Source organism: Schistocerca gregaria, chromosome 1, assembly GCF_023897955.1.
Source record: "Schistocerca gregaria isolate iqSchGreg1 chromosome 1, iqSchGreg1.2, whole genome shotgun sequence".
NCBI classification, from domain to species: Eukaryota; Metazoa; Arthropoda; class Insecta; order Orthoptera; family Acrididae; genus Schistocerca; species Schistocerca gregaria.
In genome coordinates, this window is record NC_064920.1 from 356,403,597 (window position 1) to 356,422,902 (window position 19,306).

The 19,306-nt window shown below is 39.2% G+C and overlaps 1 protein-coding gene across 2 annotated transcripts in view; it reads left to right on the forward strand.

Moving 5' to 3' along the window:
• The window catches only part of LOC126345620 (guanine nucleotide exchange factor DBS-like), a 350,102-nt gene that overhangs the window by 235,119 nt on the left and 95,677 nt on the right, over window positions 1–19,306 (forward strand). For both annotated transcript variants that reach the window (XM_050002115.1, XM_050002117.1), the window contains exons 10-11: window positions 9,720–9,833; window positions 10,054–10,248. In XM_050002115.1, the coding sequence (XP_049858072.1) occupies window positions 9,720–9,833; window positions 10,054–10,248 (309 nt within the window). The remainder of the gene's footprint in view (window positions 1–9,719; window positions 9,834–10,053; window positions 10,249–19,306) is intronic.

Genomic DNA, 19,306 nt, shown 5'->3' on the forward strand with positions numbered 1-19,306 from the left:
AAAGCCCATATCGATGATGTTTCGTTGAATGGTTTGCACACTGTCTCTAGTTGATGGCCCAGCATTGAAATCTGCAACAGTTTGTGGAAGGGTTGCACTTCAGCCATGTTGAATAATTCTCTTCAGTCGTTGTTGGTCACGTTCTTGAAGGATCTTTTTCCAGCCACAGCGATGCCGGAGATTTGATGTTTTATTATATTCCTGATATTCATGGTACACTCATGAAATGGTCTTACGGGAAAGTCACCTCTTTATCCCTACCTTGGAGCTGCTGTGTTCCATTGCGTATGCGCCGACTATATCACCACATGAATCTTGATAACCTGCCATTATAGCAGCAGTAACTGATGCAACAACTGCGGCAGACACTTGTCTTATAAGGGCACTGCCGACCTCGGTGCCATATTCTGCCTGTTTACATATCTCTCTATTTGAATACACATGGCTATACCAGTTTCTTTCGTGCTTCAATGTATAAATTTCATTATGCTTTATTGTGTGAAATATTGGTGAGTTTTACTAGCAGAGATGGCCACCCATAATTCCATTATCTCTTTCTTGGCTGCATGGAATGCTTGGACATTGTCACTGTGGATGATGTGTGGAATATCATGTCTGTCAATAAATCTTTATAGTGCTCACAAAGATCAATCCATTGTTGCATTGTGAACTAGCTCTAGGTGAATGGCTCTAATTGCAGCACAGATGAACATAACAATATAGCATTTAGTTGTGTTACTTTCTACGTTGGTGTATTACGGTCCTAGAAATTAAACACCAGTGATCTGGATGGATCTGCGCAGTCAGTGAAACTTTTGTTTCATGACTAACAAAGCAACACATTGTTTTATGTGGGAAGCCTGATAAATAACCTATATGTTGCATTGGGCCTGTAGTATCCAGGAGGAAAAACAAAGCTCTGAATGCACAATTCAGACTCCAAGGTGATGGAAACAGATATGAGTATGTATAGTTAAAAGCCTCATGAAATGATAGTTTCTGTCCAGGATAGGTGGATGTCATTATTCAATGGTTAATTTGGCATAAAGCAGATGACCACCTAAATGCAAAAGTCTTTATCCAAAAAAGGACTGAGAGACTTTATTTTTAATCCAGAGAGTATGTGCATGTTTTCCTTCAAAGTCTGATTACATAAAAGAGAAAAACCATTGCTCTTCTACACCCGTTATCCAATAATGTCAAGTTGCTGCCATTTCTTCTACTGTAAATTCACCATACAAATTCAAAATTCTTTTACAGTCAAAGAAATTGGGCAACGACTCACAGCAGATTCCAGTAGGAACTAAATATTTCAGTGTATATCAGTGGCTGAGTTGTCTGAGTAAGGAGGACCTCTGGATCTGAGAGTGAGTTTTTAGTTTCTGACAAAGAAACAGGTGTGCTATACTTGGATATTCATATAACCAGTGACAGGGCTGTTGTTTTAAGACAAGGCTTCCCCATACACCATGTGTCAATTCTATGTAAGGTTTGAGACTTTTTCCTTCTGACAAATTATCTCTGGGATTGTGTCTACCTCGACACAGTCTCCAATGGGATGGTGAAGTGTACTTGTGAATTTCTATTATGCAGTTGCATAAGAAATTTTTCCAAGTATTGGGACTGTCCCGCAACCAAGCAATCAACACCATGGAATCAGTCAAAAGAGTTGCTCTACATATGTGTATGTTGGCAGCCTTGCAGCAGTAATGTTGAAGTCTCAACTCCATTATTGTTGCCAGCAGTTCATCATGGCAGCTAGTCGGCTTTTGCTGTAAATCAACTGAATATGAGACTCACTATTTACAGCACACCCGACATACAACACCACACTATGTGTGCTCAGAAGCATCACAGAAAATGGGGTGCAAATGCTTTGCTCTTCAGAAATTTTGAGCCATCTTGGTTTATAAATATGTGATAGGCTTGAAAAGACTGATATCTAAGTGTGCCACTGAGTGACAAGGTGCTAAGGGAGAATTTCATCCCACCCTAGTGTAAGCAGCAAAGTTCCTTGAACCAAAATTTTCTCTGTTATAGATACTGGTATTTCTAAGCCCAAGGGGTCATAAAAGCTAGCAGTTGTTTGTAACAGCTTTAATTTGAATACTGTGGGGGATTTTATTGATGACTTCATGCTGATCCACAAAAAAATGTATTATCTGCTGTATTCCACTAAACTCCCAACATGTGTGAAGGTATTGTGATCTCTTGTACTTCTGACTTCCATATTCTGACAAGCTGCTGAGGCCTCAGCACCCATTTTAACATAACCAGCTGGATCTGACTCACAGGTGAGGTCAGTTAATAGTAAAGGGTTATTTCTGTATTTTTGCCTGCAGTGACTGGTGCAAAATCATCCATGTAAGTGCTATGGCCTAACAAGGTGGTGGGAAAAGATACATTGACTACCAATTCTCTCAGTGTTGCTGAAAGGAAGAATGGACTAAATTTAAGCCCAAAGAAAAATCATTTGAATTAATAATTAGTTCTTCACATGCTTGAGTGCTTCATTTGCTCCATGATGATGGTCTCTGTACCAGAAAAATTTCATCATGTCTCTGTCATCTGGATGGAGAATAACTACAAAACACCTGGATAATATCTATAATGGCAAATGTTGCTTTCGAAGATATACAGGAACTGCAGTTATGTCAGAAAGAAGGTTAGGCCATTTTCCCAAGTCTTCTGTAAGTGAGAGAGAGTTTATTTCATGCCAAGATGCTTACAATATGACTTGCCACTTTGTGCTTTCATATCTCTTACTCATCAGTATTTGATGAAGTAAATAAAAGATGTTCACTGAATATAGGGTGAGGAGGTAGATTGACACAGCCATTTTGGGTGTAATTTGACCTCTGTGTCTCATAGGAGGCATTGAGGTGGTAGACGAGTGAGCTAGAAGTTGTCATAATGATGTTTGATTTAAAGGTTGTAATGCTCCAATAAGAATTCATTTCCAAATGCCTCTACAAAATTAAGAATGATTTTTAAGCATTACAGATGTTATTTGAAAGAACAGCTGCTGATTTTTGTGGGAGACAACTGCTCTTCACTTATCCTTGATTGAACAGGAAGCATAAAATTCCTCGGAAAGTACTGAATCTTTTGCACCCATTGATCGGTCATGATCATTTCGTACTCCTGTTTTGAAATTCAAGGAGCTACAGACTGCATTTCCTGATGATTGATTGATTGATTGATTGATTGAATGGCATGTTGATGATATTAATGATGTCATACTTTATGGAAACTGTTGGGTTGTTTATACTAAGGATCCAGTTGAAGTTTGAAGGTACTAAATCCAGTGATGGGAAGGTGCATTTGGACTTAGTATCTTCAACAATTTTACAGTGGTGATATCATTGTATCTTTCTGCTGGACTTTCTTTACCTTCTTGCAATCTTGAACTCAGTGACCACATTGATCATGAAGTACACAGTAGGTTTCTGCCTTCCGTATGGACCTTGTTTGTTCTAACATAGATTGAATGTTGAGGGCTATTGTAGATGGTACAATCTTTATTGGTCTGCAAGTTTCCCTACCAATCTTTGCGCCCTCGGGGCCCGAGCTACATTCCTAACAAGAATTCTATCAGTTTGGAGGCCTTCGTTTCTAACACAGTACCCTCTTCGTATGAATTATCCAATGTTGACAAACATTGTCTGGAAAAGCACAAAGTATCTTTGGAACTAAGGGTCAACCAATGTCTATACATTGTCTGCTAGTGACTGCAGAGTGTGAATGTAGTTGTTGCATTACGGGTAACTGTATGTTATAGGTGTGACGTCTTCAGGGTGATGAAGGTGCAATTGGATGATTCAAACACTACAATATGCTTGTAAAATTTCATTCATTTGTTCTTAAGCATGTGCTGTTACAGCGATTTCTTGTACTGGATTCTTAGGATTCCCATCGAACTACACTCAAAGAAGCAAATATTTGTTGAAAATTGATAAGTTCAGATCTGCAATGACAGAGGATTCATACTGTTCTGAGGAATGGTCTGGGTCTAATGGTTAATGACACTGGAAAATGATTCTAAGTTGATTAGTGCCAGTTGAGTACTGTGACTGCATGACAGTGTAGAAAACCCAGAAGACATTCTGTCAGCTGTGTTGTTTGAAAGTCTTCCCTGGATACTGTATTTTACTTTCATGATTGCCTGCATCACGGGTTTTGTATAGTCTTCGCAAGCTAAGATATTGGCTTTATATTCTGCATCATCATATCAGTCTTAAGCTAGCCAAAGTTTCCTGCAATCAACTTCTAATGTATTACGTATCTTTTTTGAGTGCAAAATCATTGAATAAATTTATTTTATTAACAAAGCATTTAGTTAAACTTCCTGGCAGATTAAAACTGTGTGCTGCACTGAGACTCGAACTCGGTACCTTTGCCTTTCACAGGCAAGTGCTCTACCAATTCAGCTACCCAAGCACGACTCACACCCCATCCATCCTCATGTCCACGAAAGGCAAAGGTCCTGAGTTCGAGTCTCGATCCGTCACACAGGTTTAATCTGCCAGGAAGTTTCATATCAGCGTACACTCCACTGCAGAGTGAAAATATTCTTAAAGCATTTAGTGATGGAATATTGCATTCCTTGCACGCATTTCAACTTAGAGAGACAGTGGTTGTTTCAATATCTTTGCTCACATTTAATTTTAGTTACAGCATCACTAAAAGGTGTGAGCACTTGATAAACCTTTATTTCAACTTCCTCTTTAGAGTCTGCTATGTACACATTACATAAAATGTATTTATTTTTCAACATAATCTCCTTGCAGCTCCATACAGTTTCGATAAGTTTGATACCCTTTTTATAATGAGAACTGTCCAACTCCTCAAAATGCCCATTAACTGCCAACATCACATCTTCATTTGTTGAAAATCTTCAACCACCGAGCCATTTCTTCAAGTTTGGGGACAGAAAATAATCCGAGGGGGTAAATCTGGTGAATTGGGTGCATGAGGTAGCAATTCAAACTTTAATTCATTAATTTTGGCCATTGCAATAACAGATTGTGAGGTCTCTAAGAAACAACACTTTCTTCTTGGCCAAATGCAGCCATTTTTGCTTGATTTCTTCACCCAAACGTTGCTGTAAGTTCACATAATACTTGCCAGTGATGGTTTTTCATTTTTCCAGAGAGTCAATGAAAAGTATCCCATGCGCATCCCAAAACACCGATGTCATGACCTTCCCTGCAGATGAAATATGCTTTGCTTTCTTTGAAATCAGTTCTCCAATTTGTGTCGATTGTTTTGATTGTTCTTTTGTCTCAGGAGTGAAGTGGGTGACGCATGTTTCATCCGTGTTTATGAAAGGCGCAAAAAATCAGCTTTGCTGCTGCAAAACTTCGCTAAACACTCAATTGAAACATCTTCATGACACTGTTTTTGCTGAAGTGTAAACAAACCTTGCACACAGTTTTCTCATGTCCAAATTTTCAGATAAGATGTGATGTACTGCACTTTGTGAAATGACTGCTATGTCTACTAGCTCGCGCAGTTTCAGTCGACAATCATCCAGTACCGCTTTGTGACATTTCTTCACCATTTCTTGAGTTGCCACCTCATTTGGTCGACCACTGCGATGCTTTTCCTGGCAGCTCGTATGGCCGTGTTTACACTTAGCTACCCAATATTTTAGTGTTGTCCTTGCAGACTCTCCCAAAGGAAAATCTAGCTCAGCTTTAATATTGGCTGAACTGAGGCCTTTAAAAAAAATTGTATCACATAACGATGACCAATTTTCTCCATTTTCACAAGTTCACTCACAATGTTCACTTTTGATGGCTGCCAAACAAATACTAAACAATGTGGCATCTTCAAACTTGAAACATATGCTTCATAAATTGTGCACTTTTTAATCAAGAAATATTTTACAACAATGACTGCCATCTCTCGGTCAGGCCGGCTACTAATAGGACCACCCTCGTACATTACAATAATGAATGGAACCAAACTGAAATGACTGAGCTGAGAGTGTGGTTAGTTCATTACGCATCAAGAAATTTCATCATTTAGTGACTGTAAATCGATGTGTAATGCCTCATGAGTTATCAAAGACATCCCAGAGATTGTGAACATTCCCATTCCTGGCATTTTCTTGTATTTTGGCTCCACAAAATATGTAGGAGAAAGTAGAAAGTGATTTAATATCCAACAACAGCATACACCTTTTTTCTTACATCGAACTTGTAGGTCGTGTAAGCTACAGAACTCCTTTAGTTACAAGTACTGAGAGCAGAGACACACAGACAAATCAGACATGCTGTTTAGTGACTCCCACAAGCTAGGTCGAAAAGTGCAAATTTCACCCAGTGGCATCCCAGAGGTGCTCAGTAGGATTAAAGTCAAGTGACCTGGCAGACAAAACAAAAGATATTCACAACTTTTGGAGTACCACACAAACAGTTGTACATGATTGACAAGTAGGTTCCTATATTGTTCTGTACTGAGAGATGGTGACCAATATTTCTGGCCCTGTATCCTCCCCTACAAACATCACCACATGAGAATACACCCACATCTGCCATCGCAACAGTCCCCTACTGCCATGTGGGACGCATATCATTGTGTTGCTTTTGATGTACTTTTATCCTGCCATTTACATGTACCAATGTGTAAGATGAGCCTATTTACCAAAGCTCATCGATCAAGGCAACTTTTTCCTCACAGTGGGGGTCAAATCGTGGTGGGTTTTATGCCCATTCTGATCTCTGTGCTCTGTGGCGTATGGAGAGTAAGGTACATCTATAGAGTCATGGGTTGTGTGACACTCAAGTGTGGGATTCTGATTGGTATGGCCATTCACTGTTTATTGTTGTCCAACACTGAAATGATGTGTGAATAACTGCACTTTGGCCTGTCTATTCAGTTACAATCACAGTTTTCCTAATCCCTCTCAAGAGGATGCCCATTGCAGTTCAGTGTAGTGGTGAAAGTTTCTTTCTAATAGAAGTACACGTGGTGCACCTGTGATACATGGACATGTGATAAGATCAGTGCTGCTCAGCTTTAGAGATGGAATGTTCCATGCGTTGCTCTCTCATGATCTGACTATGACCAAATGCTCTGGTACAATGTGTCATACGCGAGCTGTGATCAACCATTATACTGATGGCTAATATGGCTATGCATTATCACCTTCAAAAATAAACCCATTGCAACAATGTTGAATGTAGGGCTGGTCAGTATGTTGGGGTAAAATATCCTGATCATGCATAGCCCTGAAATTATCCTCATTAGTGATGAGATGTCTCAGACATTCAAACATGATACCACTCCCAGAACAACGGACTCCCAGATGCTTGAGATGCTCATTGGTGCCTGCCTACTTCTATACTCTTCTAAGGCAATCATCAGGTGTCAGACAAATCCTGCAGCCTCTTTTGAAGAGAACCTGATGCCACTGATTCAAGTTCCATTTCAGGTTTCTTGTCACTTGTATTCTTCATACATCATATTGTTTGGGAGGGGGGGGGGGTGTTTATTCTGCTGTTCATGATGGACACTTGGAGGTCAAATTAATTGTATGGATATGGTTGCTTACTGTCTGCGTCAACAAGGCCCTTCCAATTTCCCCAAAAAATGCAGCCTTCAGTCCTTTTGCATTCTCCTTGTGGTATCTCCGAGCCATAATTTATAAGTAGTTTTGATCACCTGATGTTGACTGCAATTGATCACTATGAGGCAGAGCTTAAATGTTTTGTTTCCTGTGACAGATTGAATGTTCAAATGATATTACTATGGTGTACACCAATCTGACAAGTAACTTTGTGTTCTGATAACCCGTCTTCCCATGAAATGCCAATGCAGACATGATGTTAGCTTGAAATGACCCTTTGAGGTATAATGAACTGATAGATAAGAGTAAACAAGCCGCATTGTCCTGTTCATTGATGGAGATACAGTGCAGTCCACTGAACTACAAACCCTAACACAAGTGGCTGATGTAGCGATTTCCTGCGGTCAAGATAATATTGTGAAAGAGGTTTCCAACTAGAAAAACACAGACTGTGCAAACCCTGTGTCACATACATTAGGGGTGTTTAGGAACATACCAAAAAATGATACTGACGTTGGAGCAAATTCGTGCAGTCCCTTCCCCTGTGTGAAATGTAAGAAACAGGTGAAGAGGCTACAGTGTGTTTCTTATGTGTAGCCATGTGACTTGGTCTCATCGTCGTATGCCAATTTTGTCATAATACTTGATAACACCACTGAACATAGCTCTTCTGATATATATTGTTTCATAGCAAATTGCACCTTCATAGTGTGGTTTCTTATTTTTCTTAAAGCTGGCACTTAGTGCCTTTGTGCAGTTAAGTATCCAATTGTTCTGGTAAAATATTAATGTTGTAAATGCTGCTGCAGCTACATTTTGCAGTATGTTGCCAATACTTTCACTTTGCAGTGTACAAATTGTAAGAACCTTTATGTTACCTTTTGTTTGAACAAAATAAAATAGTTAAAATGTAAACAGAAGTTAAGGAAATGTATTAAAAAAAGAAAAGGCAATATGCTTGAATTTTTACTGGCTCTACTAATGGTTTTCAAGAAATCATTTGAAGATATGTAGCTTCACTAATGTGAAATGATCCAGCCTCTGTTGTATTTACTTGTTTCCTTCTCTATATAAATACGTATTGCTAGTTAAAATTATAATAATATGCTTATCAAACCAAGGTAGCTTGTGCTTTTGTTCTTTCTCTTTTTCTGTTATGTTAATAACATAATTTTCTTATTTCTGCCCATTATAGTTTTCTTAAGACTGAAGATGAAAAATGCTTATTAATATTTTATATTGTAGCTTGTAATCTGTTTATTTGCCTTAATCAAAACGTTGCTTACTTCCCATAGTACAAGTAAGGTGGATGTCATGTATAATATGTGAGTAGTATTGTAACATTAATCATTAGAGAAATTTATATATAATTTAAGAAAGGAAATTGTAGCATTATTCATGTGACAGACAAATTACTGGGAGTTTAAGGGAGGATCAGCTGGGATGGGGGAACTTATTTAAGTATGCAAACATCAAAAACAGTGTTTTGCTGAGATAAATGGAGCTTCTATTAAATGGTGAATTTTTGTTCAGGTTCATTGGTTTCAGCTCTGTGAATAATCTATTCAGTTTTCAGAACTGTTGTGTATTCAATAAATCATTAAAAAAAGGTGCTGACAGATTGCATACTGAAATAAGTTCCCCCATCCCATCTGATCCTCCCTTAAACTCCCCCCTCTCCATCCTTCCTTCTGTCCATGTAACCGACCATCTGTCCCTCCTCTATCCCTCTCCCTTCCACCTCTCTGTCTCTCTCTCCCCCACCCCCCTTCCTCCCTCCCCCTCCCTGTCTCTCCCCCACCCCCTTCCTCCCTCCTTGTCTCTCCCCCACCCCCCTTCCTCCCTCCCCCCCCCCCTCTCTCTCTCTCTCTCTCTCTCTCTCTCTCTCTCTCTCTCTCTCTCTCTCTCTCTCTCTCTCTCTCTCTCTCTCTCTCTCTCTCTCTCCCTGTCTCTCTGATGACTGCACACTCATTAGAATAAATGAAAAAAGAAAAAAACGGTTATTTTTGTGTCCTTCAACCAATGAGTCAGTGAAGGTACAGTTTCTCTTCCCTTCATTTACAGTTTCATTTAATTCATTGCCATTTATCTTTGATATACTTCAGTGCTTATTCTTTTCATTTGCAATGCTTGATATTTTCAGGGTAATTTTGATAGCCATCTAAAAACGATATGTGAAATGACTGAGATTGGTGAAACTGTAGCTAGAGTTGAAATACTGTTAAATGAAGCTAGAGGTTTCCAAAAAATGTGTTTGGTAAGTACAACTATTTCACTTTTATTTATAATCGTAGTAAAAATTAGAATATATTGCAATTTTCCCCCATCAAAACATCTTCCCCTCCCCTCTTTTATTGCACTGCTTATCGGGAAGCTCCATAGCATGTGCAAGCTCACCACTAAGTTGCATTTATTAACTAAGCTTACACCTTAAGCAGGTATTGTAAATATTCATTAGAAAAACCTTAATATTACAGATGGATATAGAACGAGCAGAAGAACTAATTACAACAGGACAGCAGCTTCTGTCCAGTCGTCATTATTGTCCATTGGATTGTGTTCAGCCGAAATGTGATGAACTTCAGCGTATGTGTGATATTCTTTCGGAAAGAATTAACTGCCGATTGGAAACTCTAGTAAAAAATAAAGAATTGCAGGATCGAATAGAGAAGGTAATGAACTGTTATCCTTGGAAATTGTTTGCTTCCTTTATACTTTCTTTTTTATCGTGTGTGTGTGTGTGTGTGTGTGTGTGTGTGTGTGTGTGTGTGTTTGAGGGACAAGGTGGGAGAGGGCGAGAGAGAGAGAGGGAGAGAGAGATATGGGCATTGTACCTTTGTTACAGTCCGGAGACTGAGAAACGTGACACTACCCCGTAGAGTAAAGAAATGTTGGGTTGACTTTACAGGGAATCATGTATAGAAAAGGTTATTGACTATTCCCTGGAAATTGTCCTAATTGGTCAGTTATGTCATTTTGTGCTCATAAGTTTCTTTTTTTATTTTTAAAAAGTCTAATGAATTTCAAATAATTTGAAAGCCTGCTAAATGCTCCATTTGAGTAATGGGCTGCCTGTGATGTCACTAGCTAGTTCACTGCCCCTACTATTGTAAAGCTCATTCACAATAACATCTTTTTTTTCGGAAAATGGGTAACAAATGGTGCATAGTCCACATTGTACTAATAAATCTCTAAGCACCCCTTAAATATATAGTTTTTGAGTATTCCAAAGAATGAGATGTGTAAAAAGTGGTTGCACTGGCCAAATACCTCCTTAATGAGGCACAAATTCCCTAACTTAAGGTAACATTAATTTACATCCGTGATATGCTTTCCCACTATTGCATGGAAAGACACTATGTAATTCAACGCAATTAAACTCTTAGTGAAATTTTGAGAAGTGACTGTCATTATACCCAGTATTACATGCAAGCTTCGGTAGCTCAATTGGTAGAGTGGTGGGCTGTAATAGTTTATAAGTGGTTATCTATTTCTCACTGGCTCAAATCTACCCTCAAGGAAAATTTTAACAAATTTTTAGATGAGTCGACAGTCTTCTTGTAGGAAAACCAAACCACATTTTCAATATTTCACAACACTGATTGGAAACGTAGTAGTATTGAGTTTTCCCTGCCATTTGCATGTGGCTACATTTACATTTGCAGTTGCAGTTCACAAGGGTCACCTTCAAGATGATTTCTAGTTAATGTGACCACACACGTTTACTTTATTGGAAACAATACTTTTTTATCTCAATAATGTCCAACTAGGATCATTACTGTTAAAAGTTTCATTATCTTACGTAAAGATTGATGTAAGTCTGCTTCAGATACTGACGTTAGTTTCAACTCACAAATGTCCCACATGTTTTATATCTTTCCATATACAAAATCTCATCACTCTGCACCTCATTGTACTACGTCCTGTGGTGATACGTTCACCACCAGCAGTGCTTTCCAAAAAAAGTGAATTGAATGTGCTCAAATTAAATGCATTGATCCAAAGTTATCTATGTCTCTGACCAAAATTAATGTGAGACTATAATAAATTCCACAATTGAACCAACTGCCACAATGAGTTCTTGCTAATGCTATTATCATGTTTCATGTAACATTTTTAAAATTTTATGACCTTGCCAGTATTCGAACTTATAAAAATTTATGATGTTGTGTAGATTCGAACCTGCAACCTTCTGATCCATAGTCAGACAGATTACTCATTGTGCTAGGTAATCAACTCACGCTGCACTACCTCTGCTCAGTATGTTGTATACGAGGAAGTCAATATAAGATGTGCCAAGAATTTTATTGTGATTTGAGTGATAGTTCATGACTGCAGTGACAATAAATAATGGCATGTTTTACAGGCCAAGCTCATCTTAGTTTCTGAAAGTGTATTTCACATGAATCTGACTGTCGATAATCTAGATATAAGATATGGATTCATTTTGAGTGAGTTTAATGATGGTGTGGGGAGATGGGAGGATAATACCTACCTTTGCGCATATTGCTGCTCTATTGGAAGTAAACACATCAACTTCCAGAAGGTTTCCTCTATCAATTTTCACAAAATTCTTGTCCATTGGTACTTAAAAGTTGTAAATGCATTTTCCATAATTAAATAGCTAAATTGTCTGCAGAAGAAACACAAAGAAACATAGTGACTTTGGCGAACACCTGTAAAACACGTATAGCTTTTTGTCTTACTCCTAGTCTGTGACATCACCAGAGCTTCAGGCAGTAACTTAGCATTTTTGATCACATGACCAATTACTGAAACTTAATCCTTTCTGAACTTTGATTGCATAAAAATAACATATGTTTTGTGACAATATTGACCAAACAGGCTATTTGAATGTTATAATCAGTCAGAATAACAGCAATCCAAACCATATTTTTAACATAGGAAAATCATCTGTTATGGATATTTCCGGTAGTAGGGAGTGCCCATGTTTCAATTTTGTAGACTGTTCATTGAGAACTAAACCACGCACACAAAGCAGCAAATATTGACAAGTGTTGCTTTATAATCTTCTTGTCACTAATGTTCTACCTCAGAAGGACACAGAAATGGAAGTTGTTTCATGTATGTCACGAATATGTTGTCAAGCATCGCCCATAATGAATACATCTACTTCTGTACCCTACAAACCACTGTGAAGTATGTCGGAGAGAGTACTTCTCATTATACTGTGTTTTAGGATTTTAGAGTAAAATCGTCACCAGTTTAACAATTACAAATTATTTCATTTTATCTGTTTCAACAGAGCAATCTGCCATCTTCAGAAGTCAACAAAATGTGGGATGTTACATGGAGTGTACATAAAGTCTGGGAACACTTTCAAACATTTTACAGATATCATACATATGTGTCATATTGAAGAGAAACCCTGAAAGTTTCTTTTTTCATGTATACTGCCGCAGTGTAGATTGCTAATTTGCCAAGAATCGACTCTAGTCGCAAATATAGTGTGTTCAGGTGTGGAGTGAGCTGTCTTTGTGTTGGAGTTCAACAAAACAAGTGTGCTACAGCTGTTCAATGGATGTTTAGAACCAAGAATGGTAAGAAGAAGAAAGAAAACAGGCATTCAACGGAGCGGAGCGTGGAATGTCAAATCCCTTAATCGAGCAGGTAGGTTAGAAAATTTAAAAAAGGAAATGGATTGGTTAAAGTTAGATATAGTGGGAATTAGTGAAGTTCGGTGGCAAGAGGAACAAGACTTTTGGTCAGGTAAATACAGGGTTATAAATAAAAAATCAAATAGGGGTAATGCAGGAGTAGGTTTAATAATGAATAAAAAAAAATAGGAGTGCGGGTAAGCTACTACAAACAGCATAGTGAACGCACTATTGTGGCCAAGATAGACACAAAGCACATGCCTACTACAGTAGTACAAGTTTATATGCCAACTAGCTCTGCAGATGATGATGAAATTGATGAAATGTATGATGAGATAAAAGAAATTATTCAGGTAGTGAAGGGAGACGAAAATTTAATAGTCATGGGTAACTGGAATTCATCAGTAGGAAAACGGAGAGAAGGAAACATAGTAGGTGAATATGGATTGGGGCTAAGAAATGAAAGAGGAAGCAGTATGGTAGAATTTTGCACAGAGCATAACTTAATCATAGCTAACACTTAGTTTAAGAATCATGAAAGAAGGTTGTATACCTGGAAGGAGCCTGGAGATACTAGAAGGTATCAGATAGGTTATATAATGGTAAGACAGAGATTTGGGAACCAGATTTTAAATTGTAAGACATTTCCAGGGGCAGATGTGGACTCTGACCACAATCTATTGGTTATGAACTGCAGATTAAAACTGAGGAAACTGCAAAAAGGTGGGAATTTAAGGAGATGGGGCCTGGATAAACTGACTAAACCAGAGGTTGTACAGAGTTTCAGGAAGAGCATAAGGGAACAACTGACAGGAATGGGGGACAGAAATACAGTAGAAGAAGAATGGGTAGCTTTGAGGGATGAAGTAGTGAAGGCAGCAGAGGATCAAGTAGGCAAAAAGATGAGGGCTAGTAGAAATCCTTGGGTATCAGAAAAAATATTGAATTTAATTGATGAAAGGAGAAAATATAAAAATTCAGTAAATGAATCAGGTAAAAAGGAATACAAACCTCTCAAAATGAGATTGACATGAAGTGCAGAATAGCAAAGCAGGAATCGCTAGAGGACAAATGTAAAGATGTAGAGGATTATCTCACTAGAGGTAAGATAGATACTGCCTACAGGAAAATTAAAGAGACCTTTGGAGAAAAGAGAACCACTTGTATGAATATCAAGAGGTCAGATGGAAACCCAGTTCTAAGCAAAGAAAGAAGGGAAAGCAGAAAGGTGGAAGGAGTATATAGAGGGTCTATACAAGGGCGATGTACTTCAGGGCAATATTATGGAAAATACTAACACGAATTCTTTACAGACAAATGGAAAAAATGGTAGAAGCCAACCTCGGGGAAGATCAGTTTGGATTCCGTAGAAATATTGGAACACATGAGACAATACTGACCTTACGACTTACCATAGAAGAAAGATTAAAGAAAGGCAAACCTACATTCCTAGCATTTGGAGACTTAGAGAAAGCTTTTGACAATGTTGACTGGAATTCTCTCTTTCAAATTCTAAAGTTGGCAGGGGTAAAATACAGGGAGCGGAAGGCTATTTACAATTTGTACAGAAACCAGATGGCAGTTATAAGAGTCGAGGGGTATGAAAGGGAAGCAGTGGTTGTGAAGGGAGTGAGACAGGGTTGTAGCCTCTCCATGATGCTATTCAATCTGCATATTGAGCAAGCAGTGAAGGAAACAAAAGAAAAATTCGGAGTAGGTATTAAAATCCGTGGAGAAGAAATAAAAACTTTGAAGTTCGCCGATGACATTGTAGTTCTGTCAGAGACAGCAAAGGACTTAAAAGAGCAGTTGAACAGAATGGATAGTGTCTTGAAAGGAGGATATAAGATGAATGTTAACAAAAGCAAAACGAGGATAATGGAATGTAGTCAAATTAAGTCGGGTGGTGCTGAGGGAATTAGATTAGGAAATGAGACACTTAAAGTAGTAAAGGAGAAAGGAGTTTTGCTTTTTTTGGGGAGCAAAGTAACATGATATTCGAAGTAGAGAGGATATGAAATGTAGACTGACAGTGGCAAGGAAAGTGTTTCTGAAGAATAGAAATTTGTTAACATAGAGTATAGATTTTTAAATGTCAGGAAGTCGTTTCTGAAAGTATTTGTATGGAGTGTAGCCATGTATGGAAGTGAAACATGGACGATAAATAGTTTAGAAAAGAAGAGAATAGAAGCTTTCAGAATGTGGTGCTACAGAAGAATGCTGGATATTAGATGGGTAGATCACATAACTAATGAGGATGTATTGAATAGAATTGGGGAGAAGAGGAGTTTGTGGCGCAACTTGACTAGAAGAAGGGATCAGTTGGTAGGACGTGTTCTGAGCCATCAAGGGATCACCAATTTAGTATTGGAGGGCAATGTGGAGGGTAAAAACCATTGAGGGAGATCAAGAGATGAATACACTAAACAGATTCAGAAGGATGTAAGTTGCAGTAGGTAGTGGGAGATGAAGCTTGCACAGGATAGAGCAGCATGGAGGGCTGCATCAAACCAGTCTCTGGACTGAAGGTCACTCATGATTTGCATATCAAATGTTTGTTAAAAACAACTTTCAGAGTTTCTCTTCTAAATGCAATTTGTATGACATCTGTACAGTGCTTAGTTCTTGTGCAATAGATAATTTAAAGTGTTCCCGGACTTTTTTAACACCCTGTATATTGTTAGAAGTTCACCCACACATGTATGGAAAGTATAAGAAGGATATTACAGAAACATACTTAATATTTGTTTAGCAGCTGTCAGTATCTTCTTCTCAGAAGCATAATGCCATTACATGTCCCAAAATGTACATACCGGATGTGATTGTTGTATGCACACATTGATAATTTACAGTAAATGAATTGTATTTATATACACAGTTAAATTGTGCTGGCAGTAAGGAACATATATAAAAGCATATTAAAAGTACAGCTAAACAATGTAGGAAAATATAGTTTGCTACTTGCTGTAAAGAAGAGACGTCAAGCTGCAGACGGGCATGATTAAAAGGCACTCACATATAGCTTTCGACCACAGCCTTAGTCAGTAAATAGGGGGGGACACACACACACACACACACACACACACACACACACACACACACACACACACACGAGCAAGTGCACCTCTCTCTCTCTCTCTCTCTCTCTCTCTCTCTCTCTCTCTCTCTCTTTCTCTCTCTCTCTCCCCCTCTCCCCCTCTCTCACACACACACACACCACACACACAAAAACACATGACCACCAACTCCAGCATCTCAGCCTGAAATGCAACATCACGTGGGATGCAAGCAGCAGTCTGAAAAGGGTGAGGAAGGGGAAGGGATAGTAGTCTGTGGGTAGGGAAAGAGATTAATGCTGTCTGGTGGACTAGACTGCCAACAGGCACAGCATCAGGAGGTTGTAGGGCAGAGAGGTTGGGAAGAAAGGGGCAAAAATGGAAAGGAGTGGGGAAAGACAGGTGGATGTGTTGGCAGAGGGCTGCAAATAAACTGGGTTGGGAGCTGAGAATGGGGAGGAAATGATAGGTCAGAGGGGGTGGAAACTATTGGGTGGAGAGTGTGGGGAAACTATGATTCCATAGGTTAAGGGTGGGATAATGATGGGAGAGAAGAATATGTTGTAAGGATTACTCCCATCTGTGCAGTTCAAAAAAGCTGGTGGTGAAGGGAAAGTTCCAGATAGCTCGGGTAGTGAAGCAGCCATTGAAATCAAGTGTGTTCTGTTCAGTTGCAAGCTGTGCCACAGGGTGATTTACTTTGCTCTTGATCACAGTTTGGCAGTGACCATTCATGCTGGTGGACAGCTGGTTTGTAGCCATACCAATATAAAAAGCTGTGCAATGATGAAGCAGAGCTGGTAAGTGACATAGCTGCTTTCACATGTGGCCTGCCCCTGGTGAGGTCATCTTTACTGACAAGGGCTGTGGCTGATAGCTGTATGTGAGTGTCTTTTAATTGTGCATGTCTGCAACTTGATGTGTTTGCTTTGCGTTAAGTACCAATTGTGTCTTTTCCTACATTGTTGATATTCCTATCTGGAGTTCCCATTGTTTAATTAAAAGTATAACTATGGTATACAAGGCAAATTATACATCATAGATATAAAAAAAACCTGGTACATAATTCCATATACGCTGTTGCTGATAGTAATTAGGTTCCCTTCCCATTCAATTTGTGTATGAAGAGTGGGCAGAGTGAGTGCTTAAAAGTTGGCTTTTGTTGGATAGTTGGTGTTTATATGCCGGTTAATGTTATTCAGCTTCTTTGTGAACACATTCTTGGGTCAAAGCTCCCTGTGACCATTTATGCTGCCCATTTTTGTATATATTCAATCTCCCCTCTTAGTCCTGTTTGGTGTGTGTGTCCCATGCACTTGAGCAATAAGAGAGTTTTGTAAGCAGTCTCCTTTTCAGAAGGTATCATTCTGGTGAACTGAAATCTGACATCTGTTTTGCATGCAGCTGAGTCTGACCATTTTGTTTCATATCCCTAAAATTACTACTCCTAGGTGTTTGTAGTTCACTGATTCCAGCTGTGACTTACTGATATCATAGTCTTAGGATACAGTGTTTTTGTGTTTTGTGAACTGTAAGAGTTTTCATTTCTGCACATTTAAAGCCGATTACAAATCTTTGCTCCACTTTGAAATCTTATCAAGATCTACCCGATTTGTGCACCTTTGTTCTAGACAATATTTCATGATAGGTAACTGCATCATCTACAAAAAGTCATAGGTTCTATATCTAAATCACCCAGCACTGGTGCAAGAATTAAACTGAGGTAGTGCTATTAGATTGTCGTTTGAAAAAGACCATTTGAAAATGGAGAAGAATGCTTCTGCTTCTGCTTTTGATTCAGTTGCAGCTCCTGTGTCATCCATGTGTGTCTGGGCACTAAATTCACCTGTACACGTGACTAGAATTTCTTTGGTTTTGTGAGAGATATTTTGATGAGACTGTTATACATTAGTCATTGAAGAGTTCAGGGATTATCCTTTTCATGGCCAAATGCATTTCCTTTACCATGTCTTCATCAGTAATCCTATGCTTTGTTTTATGCCTTGTTTGCAGTAGACACTGTTTCCTTAACAGAGACTAGTCACTGTGGATGGCCCCTTTCATCCTGTACTGTTTTACTAGGTACACTTCCTGAATGCTTGGTCAATTATACTTCTAAACTTGACTACAGTTCCTCTACGTGTTTCTGCCAGAGCTAAATGTTTCAAGTTCCTATTGAAATATGACACTACTATATCTTAATGTAGTTTATTAAACATGTAAATCTTTCAATTTGTTTTCATTATTATGAAAAGGAAAGTTCCCACTCACTATATAGCAGAGATGTTGCATCACAGATAGGCACAACAAAAAGACTGTCACAATATAAGCTTTTGGCCTTAGGCCTTTTTGAGTGTGAGCGCACACGCACGAGCACGCATGCACGCGCGCGTGCACGCACGCGCACACACACACACACACACACACACACACACACACACACACACACACACACACACACATCTGCAGCCTTTGGCAGCTGAAGCCACACTGTGAGCAACAGCAGCGTGCATGACAGGAGAGGCAACTGGGTGGGTGTAAGGAGGAGGCTAGGACGGGGAGGGGGAGGGATAGCAGGGTAGGGGTGGGGCACAGTGAAGTGCTCTTGCAGAGCATACAAGGACGAGGTGGAGAGAGAGTAGGGCAGCTAGTTGCAGTTGGGAGGTTAGACAGGAGCAGGGGAAAGGTGGGTTGGGGGGGGGGGGTCAGGAAAGGAGAGAAGTGAAAAGACTGGGTGCATTGGTGGAATGAGGGCTGTGTAGTGCTGGAATGGGGACAGGGAAGTGGCTGGATCGGTGCAAAAGATAAGTAACGAAGGTTGAGGCCAGGAGGGTTATGGAAACATCGGATATATTGCAGGGAGAGTTCTCACCTGCACAATTGAGAATAACTGTTGTTGGTGTGAAAGATACATATGGCACAGGCTGTGCAGCAGTCATTGAAATGAAGTATGTCGTGTTGGACAGCGTGCTCAGCAACAGGATGATCCAGTTGTTTCTTCACCACAGTTTGTTTGTGGCAATTCATGTGGATAGCTAGCTTGTTGGTTGTCATTC